The sequence below is a fragment of the Eupeodes corollae genome, chromosome 2 (assembly GCF_945859685.1).
Source record: "Eupeodes corollae chromosome 2, idEupCoro1.1, whole genome shotgun sequence".
Classification (NCBI taxonomy): Eukaryota; Metazoa; Arthropoda; class Insecta; order Diptera; family Syrphidae; genus Eupeodes; species Eupeodes corollae.
Window position 1 is genome coordinate 3,163,877 of NC_079148.1, and position 24,014 is coordinate 3,187,890.

The 24,014-nt window shown below is 33.0% G+C and overlaps 1 protein-coding gene across 2 annotated transcripts in view; it reads left to right on the top strand.

Moving 5' to 3' along the window:
• LOC129944612 (integrin alpha-PS1) overlaps positions 1-23,881 on the top strand; it is a 94,931-nt gene extending 71,050 nt beyond the window's left edge. The window contains exons 2-12 of one of the 2 annotated variants that reach the window (XM_056054156.1): positions 3,257-3,384; positions 4,104-4,127; positions 14,805-14,911; positions 15,076-15,209; positions 18,722-19,666; positions 19,727-20,172; positions 20,235-20,377; positions 20,444-20,785; positions 20,849-20,975; positions 21,733-22,259; positions 22,319-23,881. In XM_056054156.1, coding sequence (XP_055910131.1) covers positions 3,257-3,384; positions 4,104-4,127; positions 14,805-14,911; positions 15,076-15,209; positions 18,722-19,666; positions 19,727-20,172; positions 20,235-20,377; positions 20,444-20,785; positions 20,849-20,975; positions 21,733-22,259; positions 22,319-22,558 — 3,163 coding nt within the window. In that variant the 3' untranslated portion in view covers positions 22,559-23,881. The remainder of the gene's footprint in view (positions 1-3,256; positions 3,385-4,103; positions 4,128-14,804; positions 14,912-15,075; positions 15,210-18,721; positions 19,667-19,726; positions 20,173-20,234; positions 20,378-20,443; positions 20,786-20,848; positions 20,976-21,732; positions 22,260-22,318) is intronic. The other variant, XM_056054157.1, reaches the window with a different exon arrangement.
• Positions 23,882-24,014: the final 133 nt, after the last annotated feature.

Here is a 24,014-nt window from a genome sequence, read left to right on the forward strand (position 1 = left end):
AAGTACTATAATTCTTATGAGAGCAGTGTATGTAATGCTTCTATCAACAGTTGGGAATTCCAATTAATAGGTCCGTTTAAGCGTAGTCGCTTTATTTATATTCAGGAACTGTCACTTTTTAGACATGTTTGGATGCTCCTTTTTTCGAAGTAATAAAAGGAAATAAGCAATTTAGTAGTTAGTAAGAGTTTAAAATGTTAGACTCCCTTAATAAATTGCTAAATATTTAGCAAAATGTTAACTATTAAATTTTTAAATCCTTAACAAGAGGTTCGCAAAAAAATTCCCTGACCTTTAAAATTCTCGAAGAAGGGATTACAATTAGCAAATGAAATCTTGTGATTTAACATTTATAGACTTTTTTTTTGGGCTACGTGAAATATAAGTTCTGTTGCAATGCTCCACGATCAATTTAAGGCCTTAAAGATGGAATTCGTGAAGTTACAGAAGATGTACAAATTTGCATTTTCTTTAAAATGAAATAAACATACTCGTACAAAGATACATTGATTACTTTAATTTAATACTTTTTATTAACATCAAAATGGAACCTCTTATTGGAAAACTCCATAAAAGTTTATTTCTATACTATTCCTATTTTTCCTTTTTTTTTCTTTTTTATCTAGTTATCTTTTATTTGAGGTAATTCTAAAACGTTGAAATGTTCAAAGGGTTTGAGATTTAAATGTCTCATAAATTCTATTTAGATTTCTGACTTTATCCTTGAATATTATCAAAACATATTTATTTTTTTTCAAAGTGCCTGACCCCTCTGAGTCATATCGATATATACGAGTAGTATAGCCAATTATTGTTAAATACTAAATGGCCATCATACTCCTTCAGCCCATCATATTTAAAATTCCTTTTCATATTCTCCAGCCTTAAGCGAATCGAACACTTCAAAAAAAAGGAAAAACATAATCTCTAACGTCAGAAACTCTCATCTAGCTTTCACGTCACTGGCAACACAAGTGGAAGAGTGGACCGCTTCAAGTGGCAATTCACTTCAAGCCATTCAAACTCAATATGCACAACACAAAAATAAATTGAAAAAAAAAATATAAACTCTTGAAATATAATGAAAATAATAATAAATAAAAACGCACGCATATGGAGCGTATAAGATTTAAAAAATAAAAAAAAATATAAGACAATAAATTAGAAAACCGTAAGAAAATTGTATTCGATATTATTTTTAATTTTAGAAGCATTAAATGAAGCAGATTCTGTGATGTGGTTTTGGGGCTTGAAAAATATACTAAAGTGCCAAGTAGGTCGTGTGCTTTAAGTAAGTACTCATAAACTAAAAACAGTAGCTGAATATTTATATACGAACTAATCGGCTACACGAGTCGTGACACACTAAATTGAAATATACTTAAACTTCTCATAATCTCTGCATTTACTGCACTGTGGGGCTGAAACAAATAAAAACAGGAATAAATGTATTCAGACGCATACTTAAAATATTTATACAGACGCCCACTGGAACGCCTACTTTTCAACACCACTTCTTTATAGTTGGTTCTTACCAAATGTTTAAGTTTTACATTTTATATCATTTAGAGTGTTAAATTACTCTGGACAACAAAGTTAAACTTGTTTTCAATATTTGAATATTTTGAATTCAAATTAAAACTTCTAATTTTGTTTCAGGTTAAATTTTTAAAATGCTCCTTTATAAAAATGTTCAAACATGAGTGTTTTCAAAGCTAAGGTAAAAAGCATAACCCTTAAGAAAAATGTGTATTGTGATTTAGATATTTTTAAATGTTGACCTTTCGGATGTTTTTAGTAACTCACTTTTTTTCCTCATTAGTTATGAGTTAATTTAAATCTATATATGATGTTTTGAAAAAACCTTAATTCTTACATCTTTATGTGTTTGAAAAAATCTTTTTCGTCTAAATCTTGAATCTGTGAAATGAAGTGAACATTTTTGGTTACCCCAAAATATTTCACGAACCAACAAGGCTAGCGACTTCAATTATATGTTATATCTTATAATATGACGTGGTACCAAATTAATAAAATTTTGAAGAAGAAATTAAATAACGGTTAATTTAAACAGAAAAAAAATAATTGTCGTTTTGAGTATTTTACAAAAAAATAAAAGATTCTCGTGAATGATTGAAGGTATTGACTTAAAAACGATCTTATTCTGAAATTTTCTTAGAAAAATCCAATCTCTGTTTGTTAAGCTGAGAAATACAAGCTTTCAAGATTACAAATACATACAAGCAAAATGGTAAAAAAATGGTTTTCGACTAAAAATCTCGTTAACAAAAATAGATTTAAAAATATTTCATGATATGCAACATATTGTTGGTAGTTTTTGGTTAATCTGTAAGAAAAATTCAACTGACAACTTAAAAAAAAAAACACGAAAACCTACAAAAACAGCAAAAAATGATAAAAAATTGTTTTCGACTCAAGACTAAAGAAAGATTTTGACTTCAAATTACTTATCTACACAAAATATTGTTAGGAATATTTTATTTAAGTTTTAAGCATGTAAAATCGATAGACGGGATGGGGTCCCATCGTATCGCAGTCTCTTTTTGTCAATATATTTCAAATACGAAATACAAACCTTGTTTGGAGAGGAAAAAATTGCTTTATGACCGTTTTCCTTCTTTTTTTCAAAAAACAGATTTTTAAATGTGAAAATTAACAACTAATCATAGTTTTTGAAAAGAAATGCGATGCCAAAAATATTCAAACTGATGGAAAATCAACACAAATTTAATTAAACAAAATAATTTGATATTTTTTCGTATTTTCAAAACCACGTGATAGATTGATTTTGGAGCTAGATAAGGACTTATATCTTATTGACTAATGTTATTACCAAAAAACTGTAATTTACATAAATATTGTCTTCATAATTTTAGGAATTAAACAAATGAATAAAGATTTTATTAAATATCTGTTGATTAGATCTTATTTGAATTAATTCCAACTGTGATATAACTGCTTCACTGTGAAGCACTATCGTCTGCGACAACAGAAAAATTAGATCAGATATCATCTTACAAGGTGTCACAAACTAGTGTATGGTCGCGTGATTTTCAGGCGAAGTCAAGAAAAAATCAAGATGAAAAAACCAAGACCGTGTAAAACGAGACGATAATTACTTAACTAAATTTTTTTTAGAATCTATCTTTTAGATAAATTTGTTAGATGTACCCTTAAATGTAAATCCAAACAAAATAAACTAATAACAAATATTTTCAATTTGTTCATATTTCAGGTTATTGGTCGGTGCACCTCTGGGGAAGAATCTGCAGCCACAATCGAATCATTCGGGTGCATTATTCAAATGTCCCATCACACAGAGCCGAAATGACTGTGAACAAATTATCACTGACGGTCGTCGATGTAAGTATTGAATTAAATTTTGTATATATTTTGTATGTTTTTAATTTGTAAAATTTTAATGAAAAGTCTCTCATTTGTGTTTAGTATAAATTATAATTTTTTTTTCTTAAATTTTATTTCAAACTGGTGAAGGTATTTTCCTCAAAAAAGAAACAATCTATCGCTAGAATATTTTTGTTGCCAGTCCATAATGTAAATGTCCAATGTCTCTTCGTGGACCATAAATCAATAGATTTTAGTAATTTGTTTTTTAATTTCCATAAATTAAAATTAAAAGATTGAATGAGAATTTACAAATTTTCTTTTGCATATAAATAAAACAATTTTTTTTTTAAATGTAAATAATATTTACTAGAGAACATATATTGTAGTTAATTTTTTGAAATTTAATATTGAAAATATTTTAATTTTCTGTAAATAAAAATCTAAATTTAACGAAAATATTTTCATTTTCAAAATTTTTTGAAACAATTGTAAATAATATAACTAAAAAATTATTTTGTTTTTCAAATTTATTTGTAAATTATTAAGTAAAATTAGAAATATAAATGTAATTGAAATTATTCATTTTTTCTTTCTTTTTTTATATATTATCCCCTCCCCCTTTCGTTTCCGGTATAATGGATTTCTAAAAAAAAATATCAACAAAAATTATACACACAAAAATATTTAATGATTAAATAAACAATAAAAAAAATAAATCAATCAAAAAAATGTAGCGCCTGGCGGAGCTTATGAACCTAGTAAGTGGTATGGGTGCTTTATTTGTCATTAACTTTTGATGTTTGAGTTTTAATAATTTGGCTAACAATTTAGTAATAATAATAATAGTTTTTAACTTTTTTTTCAAATAATTGGCTAACATTCATTAACAAAATGCATAAACTATAATTTTTTCCCAAGCTAAAAGTTGAATGGAAAGAAATTATATATTTTTCTTTTTCAAAATTTATTTTAACATTTATAATTCAAACCACCTCATACAGCTCCATTTCGTTATTCTCGTTATTATGCTTATTTGATGACAAGATTATTTGAAGTTTTTGAAATAACTACAAATATTTTGTGAAGCTTTTGTCAGCTTTAAATCGAAACTTGCTTTTCGCATCAGATGTTCTTCTTAGAGTGTTAAGTGTGTGTTTTTTAAGATCGTTCTATTGTTGTAATTACTTAAATATTTCGAAATTTTAAAGCAAGGTTCAATATCTTTTTTGATTGAAAGCTTTTGATATTATTTAAATTTTAACTTGTTAACAGTTTTGTTCAACCATTTTTCAACCCTACAAGGAGTCATTTTAAACAATTTAGGATCATTTAAGTGTTGCAAGAAAATCACTTCGATTTCAGCAGATATTTCTAAGGCGTGATATTTTTTATATAATTTCGCAGTAAATTTGTTTATAAATACATTGCATCAGCATTGATTTTGATTTAGTGACGAAGAGGCCGCGTTTATATTAGTGGTTTTTCTTGGTTAGTTCAAATCTCTGAACTGTGGCTCTTCAGAGTGTGCTCTTAAAATTATCTGATCACCTGATAATTCTTTTAGAAATGCATTTGGGCATTTTAAATACTCAGGAAATGATTGGCATTTGCGGTTTTGAGAGTTACAAATATGAATGGAATGGAACTTAACTTGAGTTAGAAGTTAATAGTTCTTTATTATGGATAAAGCACGAAATAGAGAATATGATTAAAGACTTTCCCTTTTTAAAATTAAACAAATAAATTCTTTTTTTTTCATATAAATAAAATATTGAAAAACTTATTTATCAAAAAATGTACGTCCTTAGCCTTTTAACTTTTCCTTGCCACTCACTTTTGGCTCTGAGTACACTGAACAGAAAATCAAACACAATTTTTATTTTGACACATTCAGATTCTGTTTAGATACAAAAAATAAAAACGCAGTAGAGGGCCTTGTACATGAGAGCGAACAACGAATGGACGAACGAACGTGATTTTCAACATTTCAAAAAATCAATTTCAAACAAAAACATATTTTTATTATAAGAGACCAATTGGCACGTACTCGTATGTTAGGATAATAAAATTTTCATTTTTTTCTCTAAAACAAGACAATTTTGTAAAAACAATTTGGTAGCAACGAATTGCAGTGTGGTTACTACGAACTGTCAAATTCTATTCGAATTCCACTCCACATATAATCCACACTGCAGCGAATAAATTGGTCGCCCTTAACTTAACCTCAAATTATACCACTCTTGTTTTGTTTGTTTAAAAGAGTTATTATAAATATTGACAATTCGTCGCTATCTGCGAATAGAAATAAAGCTCATGAGCAAACACAACAGTTCGCAGTTCATACCTCATTTGCAAGATGCTTAAGACTGACATTTTAAATGTTGTTTATAAATCAAGTTGAATCGAGATATAAAGAGATAAAACGTCAGAATGAGTTGCCTCGAAAGAGTCCAATAAGAAAACCATTTTACAAAGATTTGGTGAGTTAATACTTTCTTCGACTTCTGAAAAATTTCTCAGATGGATTGATAAAATGGGTAAATATTCGGTAGTACCTGTGGCGTGATGGTAGGTCTATCAAACAAGTGGTCTAGGGTTCAACCCATTCCTCTGTCACCTAATTTTTTTTTTAACGAGTGCTACCTCTTGCGAAGAATTGGCAAATCCTACAAGAGTAATTCTTATCGAAACATTTCTCAAACCAACCGTTCGGAATAGGCCCTGGTTCTCTACGAGCTGTTGCGCCACCTTATTTATTTATTCAAAATTTCTTCTAACGTTTGCATTTGTTTTCATAGTTTTTGAATTGTGCGAAATGGAATCATAAAATTCTGTTCTCAGATTTCTGACAGCAAAAGTAAGAAATGTTGCTTATATGTATTTCTTAGAATAAGGAAATGTTTGGATCTTAAAACTATAAACTGGCTCATTGAATAGATAGCTGATAGACAACTTATTTGACAGAAAAATAGGAAAACGGATAAATTTGTTTGGATCGCTTTGTCGCCAAAGGAACATTCTTTCTTCATTTTAAAATTTGTTTTTGTTCTAGTTTTTGTTGCCTTGTTCTTTTAAGTCTTTTTTTCAATCTCCTTTCAATCATATTAAGCTGGGGCAAATAAATCTTATGGTTCAAAACATCAGACATGATTGAATTCCATTTCTGTCATAGATAAGTACATACATCAATAAATAATTTCAAAACTATGCGTCTATTAAGAATTATGAATTCAATTTTAATTTGTCAAAACATTACCAAGAATTTCTTGATGTTGTGTTGCTTATATGACAGGTCTTGAGAGGCTATATGTCGGCTTCGAATCTCTGAAACATCATTTTCTTAAAAATGCCCGAGAGGTTACGTTTTTTTTTGAGAATGGGTTGGAATTTTGTTTTCTTGGTAACAAATAAAATTGGAATACAGGAGTATGGTTTTGGAATCCATTTTTGTACACTTATTTTCAGGATTGTACTAACTTTCCCGGATATCTGATTCAGTTTTTTTACGAAAATAAGATAAATCGAAAAAACATTTAAATTTGTAGCTTCGGCAACACTGGCGCCATTTAAACCATCAACGAAGTGATGGAGCGCGCCACATGTTCATCCAGGCGGCAAGAATTTCTCAGCTAACACAGAATGCTTAATACAAGCCATGTGAACTACACCCTGGAAACAAGTCGAAAAAAAACATAACATACAAAGAGACGAGGCGCCGACTGCAGGGCGGCTCCACAAACCTCCCGACAACTCCCGGTCTCGGTCTTGGTCTCTTTCCCGGTACCAGTCCCAGTCTCAATCGGCACTCTTGAAGGCGATTAACGAATTTGTGAAAACAAAATCCTTGTGCTTTGCTGCGAATGACTAAAAGACCGAGCGACGCGACGGACGCATTTCTATTTGTTCTCACTACGTCAGGCTTATCCGCATACTTTTGGCGACCGGCATCACCATCTTTTGGCTGGGTCTGCTTCTGCTGTGATGATGAGGAGAAATTATTCGCTTTCAAATAATTTATGAATCCCGCGTCAAACTCCCCGTAAACCAGCACTCTTTCTATAGCTTTTCGGGATGGAAAAGAGGAGATTTTGAGTTCTTCAACTCATATGAATACCCAGATAGCATTTATGTCATGTGTTATTTATAGATAGGATAGGATAGGATGGGATTGGTCTTTGGTCGGTGACGGTGGTATTGGCGGCGGCGGTGGTGGTGACTGTAAAAGCAGTGCTTTATAGCAGCAGTGGCGGCAGCGGCGACCGGCAGTGGTAGCGTCGACGGACTATTCCAAGTTCCAACATCATATAAGATGTGTCGAGTTGTCGAGACTTGGAGCAGTGGAAAATATAGTTAAAATAAATGTAGGACATGTGGGAACGTTTCCAACGAATAGTGTTAGCGCATTATGAGTCATTATCATTAGCATGCATTAATTGTGCGCAATTTGATGCATTTAAATTTTTATTAATTGGAATTTTTGCACAACAAAATGATGAGCCCATTTATATTCTGTACTTATTCTAAATGTGTGCTCGTAATGACTTTTAAACTTTAACTTAAATTCACTCGTTTTCGAGAACTTAGGAGCTGTAAAATTAATTTTAAAGTTTTAGCATTTTACCTCTCCTTCACCTGTTGTTTTAATACTATACTCTTTTAATCTAGCCAAGCTTAGAAGTTTATTGCTAAACCTATTCACCACAAAATTTAAAAAAAAAACGTAAACAATTATAAAGAAAAGTGTAAAAATATTCTGTCGGTACACAAATATTGAGCAGTTTACCAAAGAAAATGGATGCAAACAATTTTAAGCGTTTTTATTAGCATAGCCATATTTTCCAAATGTATTTGTTTTGGATGGATTTTCAACAACTTCGAACCATTTAAATCTGCAGGATCAAGTGCCAATTTAGGCAACAGCTGATTATATCTGGTCCATATCCCCTCGGCATGGAGTGAAGTAAAAGCTGTTCTTATATCAAGAGCAGGAAAATGCTCGCAATTCAACCCTAAAGATTTACGACTCATAAGTCTATCATCATTGCTTGTTAAGACCTTAGAAAGAGTGATTGATGATTGAGGACACGTATTCATACAAGTCTTCTGTCTATGTCTAAACATACCTTTTGTAAAGGTAAATCGGTGGAAACGGCATTACAAACCCTAGAACGCACCTTACACCTCTTGATATATTTAGCAAACAAAAGCTGCAAGTTCTGCTGTTCGCCTAAAACAGCATTGACCACTCCGTAATTCTTAAGTACTTAAAATCAATTCCAAAGCACACGGACTACACCTCAACTGTACTTCAAAAGAAACTTCCAGATTTCTAGACCTTCCAGATCTTTCTTGGAGGATATTGCATTCCTGAAAGCTGAGTCAATTCACTTTTACACAGATGGATCAGAAATAAATGGAGGGGTTGATAGTTTCTTAGATAGTCAGGCCGCTAATAACTAACAGTCCATAACTGTGGATCATCTCTAGGTGAAATGTCCCAACTGATTTCGTTGAGCTTAAAGGAAAACCTGAAGTTTCTTGTGGTATCATAATGGGCCATTTAAACTGGTAAAATTGAAGGAGTTAAAACAGCTATTAAAATATTATCAAATCAATCATTGGATCAATATTTCTTTTTCAATTTTTACTTATGTACATTCCTCAAAATTTTATTTAGAACGCAGAAAAAATCCACCTTATTTGTAAGCAAAATATAAGACGCTTTAATGAACGCGAAAAATCTACACTTCTCTCCCCTTATGAACAGGACTCAAATGTTTTTGAAGAAATACCATTTCAAAATGTCTTACAACCAAAACATTACACATTTTCAAAGAGTTCCAAACTATAAGCAAAGAAAACGTTACAGACTCAGCTTTATTTGGTTATTCAAAGAGGCCGCAAGATCTACTTCACGGTACCGATAACTACAAATATTTTAAATGTCTTACCCAAGAGTCATATTCAAATTTCAGTTTCATTAATTTATTTTGTCAGAAACGTCAATATTTCCTTTTATACACTCCTTGATTATTTCTCTAATTAAAAGCTGAACCAATAAAAAATATTCAATTAGTCACTGCCAAATTGTCCCGGAAGTTCTATGCCACATTTTGCATTACATATCTCAAAAATGCACTCAAATAAACAAACACTGACACTTTACAAGTTTAGAGCGCGCACGCGTCTAGCGTCTAAGTTAAAGTCGCTCACAGCATCTAATGTCAGCTGCGATAGCCGTACGTTAGTTGTTGCTGTGCATTGATCCCATTTCCTAGTGCTCCATTCGAAGATTGGAGCAAACTCTAAATAACTTCCAACATTCAACTACTCCAATATTCAAAGCACTACAAAACAGAAAACACTGCTTGGAGAATGCGGGTTGCTAGCTGCAGGCTGCAGGCTGAAGGCATCAAGGCTGGTCCATGTCATAGATACAGCAAGTTGTGTGCCATTATAGAATTTATTACCATAATATTGTTGCAGCAGCTCAACATTGGGATAGGAACAAATTTGCTTATCGCTACTGCTGCAACGCTGCCGACGACGACGCGAAGCGACGACAACAAGACGAACGAAAAAATAATAAATCCAATGGCATTCGGTGGCCTGCGCTGCCATGAAGCCGCCGCCGCCGTGCCAGATCCACTTCTTCAATATTGATTCCTGTTGAAGGTTGAAGGTTTCCCCCTGCATCTTGCCGTTGCAATTGCTGCAGTTTCAGTTGCAGATGAAGTGTGTCCCAATTGGCGGCGACTCTTGTTTTTCTCCAGCATGCAGATCGAAGTGAAAGGTCTGCTTGCATGCACGATTCCAGTTGCGTTGTCGTCGAAATCGTCGGTCTTCTCCGTTCGTCGTCGTCAACGTAACAGTTTGTTCAAGGTTCATTAAATTTGCGACTGGGCATACAATATGCATATTTTTTAATTGGATTTCAATAGACCCTATCAGGAACAGTGTATATGGTTTACCGTAGTATAAGCTACGCAAGGAGTTTCTGCCATATGTCCAGAGAGAAGACCAAACCAAGACCAACAGTGGTCATTACTCAACCAGCTGTCACTTGGATTGTGGGCTAGAGATCTTTGAGTGCTGTGTGCTCATAAAGCATATCGCTCTGGAACACGCTTCTCTGCGTGCCGCGCTTATATACGATTTGCATCTTGAGTGCACAATGCTTGACATGTGTTTTACTCAAACGCCCACGCTTTTAGCTTTCTACCGCATAGCATAACATAATACCTTTCTGTATACATATATGTACGTAGCTATGTGAACCTTTCAGCGATTTAGTTACCCTGAGTGGCAGATCTTTTTACCGGTTGGTGGCGATGGAAGCGGCGGCTGGCGGTGTCCGCAATTAAGTGTTTGTGGTCGCTGTGAATTTTAATCAGAATCTTGGAAGAAGTTTCTAACAAAAACAAAAAATTATGCACATAAAATGTTGGTGGTGGTGATAATGGTGGCGGTGATGGTTTTACCGGATTTCGTGATGTGAAGACACATTCCCACATCACGCGTGGGCAGTTCAGAAGAGTGTTTATGAGAGAGTCACCTCACCGCATCATACAAAAATGGTCCAAAGTGATTCGCATAAGAACCTCAATATGAGAACTTTAAGAAGAATATTGCTAAAGAATCATTTTTATTATGATTATTTTTGTTTTCAGATGTAAGATGAAACTTTTAGGTGAAGTAAAGCAAAATTCCATAAAATTATTTAAGTGGAATAATTGACCAAGATCACTGGAGACCAATTCAAAAATTCATATAAAAAAGATTTCGAGTTCTTAGAAAGATTTAGTGGAAGGAGTTGGTTTTTAGATGTTACACCTCGTATACATAGTTTAAGAATCTGTTTACATAGGACATAAGTCTTCTAGTCATTAATATTCCGCTTATTCACTTTGTAAACAGAAAAAAATCTTCTTAAAGTTGAATTGGGAAAACAGTTGAAAGCAAGATACCTTAATATAATTGCAAAAAACCTAGTCAAATATTGCGTCTTGTAATATATCGCTCGTTTTTTAAGAGCTTCAGAATTTTAATAAGAATAAAAGACTAAAATATTGTTGGAATTATTTTTTGCCGAAATAATTTGGTTGATAATTTTATGCTATACATCTTAATATAATTTATCAATGATCGGTCCAATGTTACACTACTTCTTTACATAAATCTGATCGATAATGCCTCAAGAGTTTGAACTGCCCCCAAAAAAAAAAATATAAATGGATGTAATGATGATTCATCCATGGTTTGAGGATTGTTCATATTCAAGGGCTCAGCTTATGGACGAAGCCAGAAACGAGCTTCATCATTAAACAACATAAAAAGGACGAAGTACTGTAAAGACTTAACGAACAGATTTGCTGAATTTGTAGAAACTACTGAAGAGAACTTATAAGCATTGAGTTATAGCTATCGTTGGTCTAAACCAATCGTTGGAGATCCGTTATTAAAATTATGCATGTGAAATTGAAACACAAATCAGTTGAACTATTCGTTTTACCTTAGGGTGTAAAACTTCTCAGGAAAATGAATGGCCGTCCCCCCAATTCATAGACCAGTTTAATATATCATTGAAATCAATCCAGACAAACATTTTAATGTGTATTTTTGGTTAGATAAACAAAGTCCTGATCGATTAAAAATCACTCACAGAATTTTGTATGCTAACCAAACTGCACAGCAGATTCTTTTATATAAATCATTCCAATGTAAGATTTCTGTCAGAAATAAAATGTCCGTTGAATTTCAATGTGGACATTTATTCCAATAACTGAAATTATCAATGATCGCAATCAAACCCCTGTCAAAATAATTTCAATAATTGTTTTCTATGATGAAAACCATTCACAGCTAAAATTGGCTCTTCATCCGATAAGACGGGAAGCTGAAATTCAATGGACTGATAGGAAAGTTCTGACGGATGTGTTAATATATAAGGACAAGAAGTACACCCTCTTTAAAAACAACGATGCTTGATAAATGTTTTTTAAACTTATTTTATAATGTTTTTTTTAAGAAATGGTAAAATTCCCGCCTCCCCAATAGCACTCTTGTCGTCAAGATGAAATATTTAGACGTCGAAAAGATTGTAATAGCATTTTCACGCCAAACCCAAAACCGAGTTTTCAGCAAAAAGTTTTCGAACTTCCAGACGTTTTCGTTTGACATTTCAATGTTTGCAATATCGACTGTCAAATCTTGTATTGATGCAAAATTTGAAAGTAACAGTTAAGTCCTTCAATTGTTACTAGTGAAAATAAAATCCATTCCGATTTTGGATTGGAAATCGATTTAAATACATAAAAAGAAAGATGAACTCTATCACTAGAAAAAAAATGTCGTTTTCTTTTGCAAATTCTGGGACTTCGAAAGAAAAAAAATGCTAGATTTTTGTTCTGAGATTGTGTATTTCCATTTTTACTTCTTGCAAAGTGTTCTTTACCACCACCAAATTGTGAGTTTGTATTTTTATATTTTATGTGAAACTTCTGTTGCCAAAAATTCAACAATTTCGAAGTGAAATATTTCTTTTGACATCAGCTAACAGCTGTTTTGTCTACATTTAATTGAGCGCTGAATGTTTCGAAAGGTTTGTTTGTTTAGTTTATCTTTGAATTGCTACTAATTTTAACGAAAACTTATTGGCTAAGTTCAATCTCGTGTTGGGTAGGGTATTTTGGGTAGATACCTTGTTGATTGGAACGAATTGGATAGCTGTATTGAGATAGCTGTCAATAAATAAAAACAACTTTCAACTGTTCACAAAAAGCAGAGAAACATGTAAGCTTAGTCAAAATTGTTGTAAGTTAAACATTTAATGGATAATTCAACTGATTCGTCGGACGATGATGAATTGATAGTTGCGTAACAATTTAATAAATAAGAGATAACCTTAATGTGTAATGTATGTATGTTAAATTTCTTTTTACAATTTCTTGAAAAATTGATCTCCGCCGGATTTTTGGGTCTCGGAGCTGGTCCTATCTCTATCTGCACTCCTCCAAGAAGAGCAAATTGAATTTATGTTCCCAACCTTAAAAAAGGGAATATGAGAGAATAGCTTACCTTTCTTTTTGATTAACTATTATTTTACACGTTATATGCTGGCAAAAAGGTATCAGGATACCGTATCTGTCTGAGATTGAACGCAGCCATTGCTTATGTTATGATATGAATAATGAGGGGAAAAACTTGAGTTTTCGATGTAGGTGTTCGGCCAAAACTGATAATTTTATGTGGGCTTTGGTGTAAAAAGTCTATAAAATCTTTAACAAGAATTAGAACAAATCGTTTTTCATTTCTATTGGAAAATGTTTTAAAAACCCCGAAGTAAGAAGAAAGGAAATATCTTTGATATTTCGCATAAAAGATTAAAACAAATCAATTTTAATAGTTTTTGAGAATGCCTTACAACGGATATTTCCTTACACTGCGTAATTTATTGTAAGTTTAAAGAAAAAGGGAAATATTGACAATGATTTATCGCATTTAAAAACTCTTTCTTGCTGAAAATTATTTCTCAGAAGAATAAATACATATTTATAGGAATTTCTTTGGAGTGACAAAAGTGTTTAGCATATAAATCAACCCTCAGCATGATTTCCAAGGAATTATTATTGTTTTCTTATTTTGTTTATTCTCCTCCTTTTCTGTGTGCCATTATTGTTATCATCAAATTCATCAAACATTAAACACAAACATACATCTTCTTCGTCTCCACGATCCATCATCATCATTACCATCAACAGTACGATAAATGCGGGACAAGGGTTTCGATGATGTTGGAACTATCTCATGGCTTATCCATCATTGAATTATCTCATAATAGGACTAGGGCTGGATAATGGATATTCCCCAGAAAGCAAATTCTGGTTACATCAACATGTAAATGTATGGAGACAGTCTTCATAAAAGTGACAGATTCACATCAAGTCCTTCTATTCTAACTAAATTCAAGAATTTTGTACAACGAGGTTAATTAGACCTTGACTGGGGGCAGTTTCACATAAAAGCTGCAAACTAATTAAATGCGCCAAATGATTCACTCAAATTAATTTATTGTAATTAAAATTTGTTTGAAATGTTTTGTATTGTGTGTTTTTATGTAAATAGTTTCTTTAATTAACATAGCGCTTTTTTTACTAACCTCTTTTACTTTCTCTTCCTCTTTCTTTTTGTTAATATATTTTTCTTATAATTAATTTAAAATTGTAAATAATTTTTAGCATTTAACAAGCTTAGTTACATTATAAATACTTCTCCTTCAATCATCTCTTTGTCTTTTTTCACGACACTTTTGTTTAAATAGATGTTTCACTATTGTTCTCATTTACTTCTTGTTTTCTTTTTTTATTAATAAACTATCGTACGAATTATTATTATCAACGCAGTAAACAATCACTAATAATTTTATTCGAAAATAGCTTACGATAGTGATGACATTGAAGAACTCTCGCCACCATCGGATGACGAGATCAAGGAGGGACAATGGCTTGGGGTGACAGTTCGATCACAGGGTCTTGGAGGCAAGGTATGTTGTCAATTCGCTATTTATTCATACATCATAATATAGTGGATGATCGAATTTCATGATCAATTAATGCCCTTACTGTGACATTTGGGGCATAAATCAGCTTTTAATCAAATTATCCATGGTTGTTTTTATTTGAATTTATATTTTTGTTTGATGTGCAGGTTCTGGTGTGTGCTCATCGATACATAACAAAAATACGTGAAAATCAATACGGGCAAGGGTTGTGTTATGTGCTGACGAACGACTTGAAATACGACGAGGTCTATGAGCCCTGTAAAGGCCGCACTGTTCAGAGGTTTGTATCAAATTTCTTGATTCTTTTTTTTTCCTGTTTTTGTATACTGATTGTTTAAAATAAAAAGAAAAGAGTTGATGGTGTTGATTTTATATATTGACGACTCTGACACTTTTATAGCCAAATGAAGATTGTAATAAAAATGATTTATTGAAAATACTTGCGTGATTTTACCATGAGGGATGAGGGTATATGTATGTTGGGGTCATTTAACCTTTGATTAGATATTGGGGAATAGTTATTAATTCAATAATCAGACTTTCGTTAAATAAGAATTGTAATACTTAATAATTTTTTTTAATTATAAATGTATTACATCCAACTGAGGTTTAATTAATACTTAATTTTAATTAAATTAATTTTTGTTTGTTAAATCTGTTGCTGTGGCAGAATTTTTTTTAAATATAAAGTATAAAAAATGTATGTTATTGATTTAAACCAATAAAATTATGTGTACTTACTTTACTTTTTGTAGAACTAGACGATTTTAGCTTAAAAACTAATATTCTAAAACTGAATTTAGACTTGTTTTGTATTGCAGTACATCAACGATGCGTCATCTCCTCTTTTACAAACTTAGAGATAGGACTTAACCCACTTTCCTTAAATTCAAAGAACTGGCCGATCTTCAGATGCTGACAAACTAGCACAATATCATGTTGATTCCTTTTAGAAAGTTCTTAATTGTGTTATGCGTGTATTTAAGGACGAATTTATAGTTCTTTGCTCGTATGATCAAAGAGCAAAGATTTCAAATAAATGTTGTTAAATGCAATTGAGATTGTGAATTACCAATATTGTATTTTACCTAATTTCTAATTACCTATCCCCTTCTATCCATCGTCTAATTGCACTTACGTCCCTTCTGTCTAAGCTCGTGGAAATGCTAATCATATTTCAGCTGATGAAAAACGAAAGTTTCTTAATGAACTCCAGTATGGCTTTCGTAGCAATAGATCCACTGGTCAGCACATATGGCTTATCTGATCAAACAGTGCAACAAATCCTTACATCGTTTTGGAGAAAGTAAGATAATTGCACTTGATATTTCAGAGGTTTTTGATAGAGCTTATCATCGAGCTCTCTTATCGAAAATGAGCGTATTTGGTTTTGATGGATCTCTTCTTTGTTTGGTTAGAAATAACCTTTCAAACCGTTCAATTGAAATAGTATTGTACGGTTTCAAATCTGATATCCATAAAATAAACACTGGTGTGCCCCAGGGCTCCGTTTGTTCTCCGATACTCTTTCTTATTTTTATAAGTGATCTTTTGTCTGAAACTTCTAACCCGCTAAATTGTTTCGCTGATGACAGTACACTCATCTTTTCATATTGTTATAAGATTCCCATCCTTGTTTTTCGGATGTGCACTGCCAACGGCAGAGTATGATAACCTCATTAGATACTGATCTTGACAGCATTGAGAAATGGTGAATCAATAACCGTGTAGGATTTGATGCGTAAAAAAATCAATGGTTTCTACTGTGTCAAAAGCTTATCCCTCCCTCAATGCCAGTTTCCTTGTATGGCACATGCATCGAGGACACTGAACAGCTTTAAGGTCTAGATGTATCCCTAGCTGGATGTCGCCAGTTGCGCACTCCAAGTTGGGTGAGGTCGCTTTCCAATAGCGCATGCCATCTGATCCGCGGTCTTCCTCTACTGCGCTACCCTGTGGATACATATGTGAATTCGAAGACTTTCCGGTCTACGTGACCCAGCCATCTTAGTCCTTGGACTTTTATCCTTTTTTTCTAAGTCTACGCCGCCGCCATACAGCCCTTACAACTCGTCGTTACGTCTTCTCCTCCACTTACGTTCTATGCATAGGGGACCGAATATCACGCGAAGAACTTATTCCAAGGTGCTTTCATTCGCTTTTGCCATAATCTAATCGATGCTTCTGCTAAACATTTGCTTTGTCTGACAGCTCAACAGCTGTAAAAAAGTCAACAAACTAAATACATTTGCTTTTGGAGGGATTCCCATTGTTAATTATAGGCTGTTGATTTCAAAACTCATATTTTTTATTTTGAGAAAAAATAACAGCTGCTAATAACAGAACTGTCATTTTAGAAATGTCATTTTGGAAGTGTCATTCAAAACAACCTTGAAGCAGGGCCAACGTTACGCAGACGAAGCCGAAGCTGAAGCGTGTTTGTATTTCAGCCATTCTTAATCAATTGCTTTCTTAGCCCAAAGATACAGCGATAAGAAAGAGCTGGAGGTGTTTTCTGCAGTAGACAAAGTCCTTAACTACCTCAAAGTTACTCATGGTAGAAGTTTTTGAATGAATATTTTGCTAGCTGAAGTTTATTTTTCTGTCAGAAAACTCTACTTCTTTAACTTGCCTTTCTCTTGTTCTTTTTTAAAAGAATGCCTTCATTTTGATTTAAAAATTATAAGAAGAAGAACATTTCTTTTCTTCTTGAACCAGTTTATGAAAGTGCGGTAGTTTGTTTGTTTTCTACTTTTCTCTTCTGGTATTAAACTTTTAGAAACTTAAATTGAGAAATTGTAGGAATTGTTTTGCACATAATCTTACGTATTTTATCAATCAGCATTATTATAAATTATTTATAAAAATATTTATTAAATTAAAAACACCTATTTTATATGAATACAATTTTCATAGTAGCTTCTTAGCACTCGTTCATAACCTTGAAAGTTTTAATTTCGAATAAAAACCTAAAAGATATGAATTAGTTTGTTAGAATCCCTGAAATTAATGCGTATGAAATACTTCCCAAAGGGCAAAACACTTAAGCAAAAGAGAAGAAAGCGTGCAAAAATGTCATGCTTATTTTTGAATGTCAACTGTCAACTTTAAAAGTTATTCCTTTTTTGTTGACATGGCGTTTTTGTTCTTGTTCATGTTCTTTCCTCAACTAGGATAAGTTATGTCCTATTATGATCTTTTATAATATGTCTTCAGAAGATTCAAATTTCACGCACCCTCACGTACTTTATGTAGTTCTCATTACCACGTGACTTTTATTCTTCATATCTCAATAATAATATTTATAATAATCCTTGCACGTGTTCCTAGTTATTTCATATCCTATCCCAATATATACCCTAGCAAAAGAAAACATGACCTCGACAAATCAAGTGTATACACAATTGTTTCCTAGCTCAAACTTTAATTGCTATCCTGTGGGAGTGGTTGTTTTTTCACAAAAGGACGATGATTAACCTATTACAAAAGCTATGACTGTACACGCGTTCTTTGATATTTGATGTGCATGTCCTGAATTAGAGACTCATTTTGAAGTAACTTTGAGAAAATTAATATAATTACTCTCTTACACTTAGACTAACTTCTAGCGTCGGCGGCGACTACTTAAATCGCTAAAAGTGGGTTACATACTTGTATACAATATTAATTAAGCGACAAACTATAATGTATCATGATGAAAAGGGTGTGTTTATGCATTTTGCATGGCAAACGAGGACGACATACATTTAGTTTGAATATTTTAAAACTAATGAATTTGTTTTTTATTTGCAGAGCTCACGAAGACTATGGTTTTTGTCAAGTTGGTACATCTGGAGCATTATTGGATGATAATACCATGGTTTTGGGCACACCGGGTCCGTTTACGTGGCGCGGAACGATTTTCGTTACGGAAATAGGTGGAGAATACTTGGAGCGCGATAAAAATATGTATTATGGTGACCATTCGGAAAGTTCGTCACCGGTGGATAAGTACAGCTATTTGGGAATGGCTGTTACCGGAGGACGTTATTTCGGTGAAAGGATGTCCTATGCTGCTGGAGCACCCCGCAGTAATGGTCATGGTCAGGTAGTGATCTTCAATAAGGCAAATTCCAACCCGATTCCAGTAGAAACTGTCCTGGAAGGTGAACAGTTTGCCTCGAGTTTTGGCTACGAGCTGACGACTGCTGATATCAACGGTGACAGTGAGCCGGATCTGATTGTTTCCGCACCTTTCTATTTTTCCAAGAATGAAGGTGGTGCTGTTTATATCTACCAGAATCAAAAGAGTCGTCTACCCCTTAAAGCCACTCTTAAATTGACAGGGGCTGTGGAGAGCCGTTTCGGTACAGCCTTGGCCAACATTGGAGATATCAACAAGGATAATTGTGAGGATCTTGCAATTGGAGCACCGTACGAAGAGAGTGGAGTCGTATACATATATCTGGGTTCAAGAACAGGGCTCGTGGAGAAACCTGCACAAATAATTCACGCCTCTGACCTGGGAAACACACCGATTCCGATAAATACCTTTGGGAGCTCAATAACTGGTGGAACGGACTTGGATGATAATTCGTATCCGGATATTGTGATAGGAGCCTACAACTCCTCGGCAGTTGTTGCTCTTCTCTCTAGACCAATCATAAGCATTCAAACAAAGGTCCGAGGAACAGAGTTAAAGAATATCGATCCCACAAAAGAGGGATGTCTTACAGACGTTTCAACTAATCTGACCTGGTAAGTTCAAGACTTATGATTCATTACTTTTCTGTCATACTAATTTGTGTCCTTCTGCAGCTTTTCATTCGAAGCATGCTGTTCTATTGATCCTTACGAACAGTCAACAAGACCAACCGATCTCAAGCTTATGCTAACTGTCGAAGCCGAAACTTTTTCGAACTTGAAGAAATTCTCTCGAGTCTTTTTCGATCGAGACAACAAACGAAGGAATGTCATCAAACGCGAAGTTACTGTACGAACCAATGGAATGCTAGACTGTCACCGAGTGACTGGTTATATCAAAGAGAACACCAGAGACATTCAGAGTCCTTTGAAGTTTAGACTAAATTACACAATAGTCGAGCCTGAATTGCCAGATTCTGGGCTGAAGGCCTTGAATCCCATTCTCGACAAAACACAGGCTGACATAGAGTTTGAGGGTACATTCCAGAAAGATTGTGGAGATGATGATACATGTGAATCGAACCTGGAACTCGACGCTGAGATTGATTTGGACAAACAAAGTAGGTTCTTTTGATTGTTGAGATTTTCAAGACAATGTAAGTAATTGTGATTTTGTTTTAAGATGACGAATACGCTTTGATCCTTGGTGAACGAGACGAACTGAGATTAAGTGTGAATATCAGCAATTCTGCTGATTCTGCCTATGAGTCCCAACTATTCATTGTGCATCAGAAGAGCGTGACATACATTGCAGCTTTGAAAACAGTCAGTTGTTATCCTTTTGAATATTTATAGACTTACTTAATTGTCTTAAAAATTGTTTCACTTTAGAATTCGGCAGTTTGCAATCGCTTCAATGAAACCGTAGTGGCTTGTGGTTTGGGTAATCCAATGCGCAGAGGTTCAACAATTCAGGTGTCAATTCGTTTCGATCCAAGTGGCCTAGAAGATGAGGAGAGCAAATTGATATTTGACATTTTCGCAAATACCACTTCGAAGCTAATCGGCGGTATTCCAGCCACCAAACAAATGGTGAGAGTAGTCAAACGAGCGGATTTAAGTTTAAGAGGATGGGCGAGCCCCGAACAATCCTTCTATGGTGGAGAAATTAAGGGTGAAAGTGCCATGCAATATCTCGAAGATATAGGAACACTTGTGACTCATACTTATCAGGTAATCATTTTGAATCTTATTGCTCTATTGAAGGAAACTGAATGAAGATTTGTGTTTCATCAGATATACAATGACGGTCCATGGAAGGCACCAAAGGTTTCACTTACCATTTATTGGCCACACCAAGTTGCCAACGATAAGAAACAGGGCAAATGGTTGCTCTATTTAGAAGATCTCCCAATCATTGAAGGTAAGATGATCATTTTGTTCGAATGTAAACATTTATTTAAAAATTATTATTGGAACACAGTTTTTGAAACTCCTTGGCATTTTCGCTGCACTTCAGTGGTTCCTTGGGATATCTTTTGTAACAATCCACAAGACGATTACGACATTGTATAAGTTCCTCTGAAGGTGGAGGCTTTTTTGGGTATTCTAGTCTTTCATCCACTTGACGTGCTGTTTTCACAAATTGATTTTCCATGATTTCATTGGATTTGTTGTTGAAGTATTCCAACTCTTCGATTTTTTCTTCAAAAAATTGTTTTGGCTCATAAATATTGCTTTCCTTTTCTGCAAAATCATTTAGTATTTCAGCAACTTCCGAGGAAATTGTTATAACATTTTCTCGAGGTTGAGTATTCTCTATGCAAACTGATCTTGATTTTGCATTTCCCATACTCAAAGAAAAAACTCTGGAAAATCCAATAAAAAATAATTTCTTTAAAAAACCGAATAATTTAATTGAACTGTCACTTCGTTAAATACAAATTGAAAAAAAAATATTGAAGGGTACTGCTTCTCAAGAATTTTTTGAAATTTCTTGAGTTGTATTTAAGTTTAATAACTGAAGTATCATACTAACTTTAACATTTTTGAGACAAGCCTTAACGTTTCAAAAATAAAAAAATGTCAAAAACAAAAAATCCATAAAATAGGTTAAGGGTGATTGGTCTATGTTTGATATTCCAAAAACGTATGTATGTATATTTTTTTTATTTACATAGGTGCCCTTCAAGGTGAATGTACTGTCGGTCCAGACATGGTCAATCCCTTAAAACTGCCTCGAAAGGCAAAGGCATCGATGACACACGAAGATCTTCTCCATATACCAGAACCCTACATGCTTAGACCAACAAACAAATCCCATTATTACAATCGTCATACGTATTTTGATAAAACTGAATCTTTTGAAAAACTATCCACATCTAGTGATGGCCATTTGAATCGTGTGCGTCGCGATAGAGCTAAAATTATTCGAGCCGAAAAACTCACCGATAAAGATGGCAAAAAACACGATGTAGTCGTTATGGATTGTGATAAGGCAACGGCATTCTGCATAAAGATCAATTGTGAGCTTTATAATATGCCTCAAAAGACTGAAGCTTATGTGCATGTCAAGGCGAGACTGTGGAATTCAACATTCATAGCTGATTATCCAAGGGTTGATCTGGTGAAAATAGTCTCGAGAGGTCATGTTAGAATACCAACTGAGTATGCCGTTGAACAAATTGATTCCGATGATCGAGAAATGGTTAGTAGTAGTTGAAATAATTGTAAACTATTGTTAATTAAAATATCATTTGTTTTTAGGTGGAAACACGAGCCTATCCAGAATTGTCAGATCAGGCGCGTGAAACTGCAACACCATGGTGGATTATAATTCTATCGATCATTGGAGGACTTATACTTTTAGCCATTGTCACTTATGTGATGCACAAATGCGGCTTCTTCAAGCGACGAAGACCCGATCCAACACTTAGCGGTAACATTGAAAAAATGTCCGAAGAGAAACCATTTTTGGGAGCGAAAAATAAAAATCGGATTTTCTAACGAACAACGTGTCAAGTGGAAATGTATACATTTAGTGATACTACAAAGTAGGATGCTATACTATATTCATTTAAAAAAGGACATACATACGTACAAGTTATTTTCTTGATAACGTTTCCGATCAAATGACCATTAGACTTTTATACTTAAAATTCTTAAATAATTACAATTATTGTATTGTTTGTAAATATTAGGATTAAATATTGTATTCGAAAATAATAGTTAAAGACTTTCATACAAAAAAACACTGTCCAAAACTCTGAATGTAGATTAAGTTAATTTTCTCTCCGAGCCGCTGGCGGTTTATGGTAGTTTTACTTTCATAAATGGATAGTTCTCAAAAGTTTACAAAGAAATGAAGCGTTGTCCATTTATTCCAATTCTTGCAACACGCAAGAATTCGTCACCAAATCTATTCTCTACTGAAGACTTTTATTATCTCCTTTACTAACTTTCGACACATAGAAGGAGCAGCAAAACCAGGATTCCGAATTGAATAAAGTTTACGTCACGAACATATTTTAAAAATGAATGGAGTTTGATTACAGAAATAAATATTTTTCCTCTTAAGAACCTTGATGAGAAGTCTAAACTCTTACAAAAAAAAGTCATAAAATGTCTTCACTTAAGCACAAAATAAACTATCGATTTCAAAACCGTCCAAGTTTTCATACAGCCGCAAAAAATAAGAAAAATCTCATTGAAAATTAACCAATTTTATAAATTTACATACAAATAATCTTACACATATTTTTTTATATTATGTATGTAGATCCATTCAATTTTAAGGTAGCTATACCCCTACCCCATCAATATATATACTGCTATACGAACGAAAAGCGATATACATATACATATATTTAATGAAATAATTTATTAATTTAAAATAATTGTTCACGGATGCCTTTCAAAAATGTAACGTTGTAAATAAGCATTTATAGTTTTATTATAATTTTTTTTTATTTCATTTATGCTTAAGGTTGTAAATTATAAATTCAAAAGTATTATTTTTTAGTTTTATTTTATTTTTTAAAAGTTTATAACTAAAATAGTGATGTACATAAATAAATTAATTTAGATTTCATTTTTGTAAAGCAAACAAATAACATTTAACTTTTAAGTATCTTATGATTAAATTTAAGTTTATAAATAAAACAAAAGAAAGAAAAGTTAAGATAAAATCTTGTGCTTACTTAAAAATGATTTAATCTTGTACTGGTGTTATGTGTTAGTTGCAGAGAAAAATTTATTATCAAATTAAGTTAACTTTGTTAAATAAAAAAATCCGAAAATTAAAAGAATAATTAAATTTATTTAATTTCATTAACTTTTATAATAATTTGTTACATTATTGAATAATAACTAAATGGATTTTAAGAATTGTATGGCATATTTTGGAAAATTGTATAGGTCCCTTAAAACATTAATTAATTTTAAATAACTACAAACAATTAAA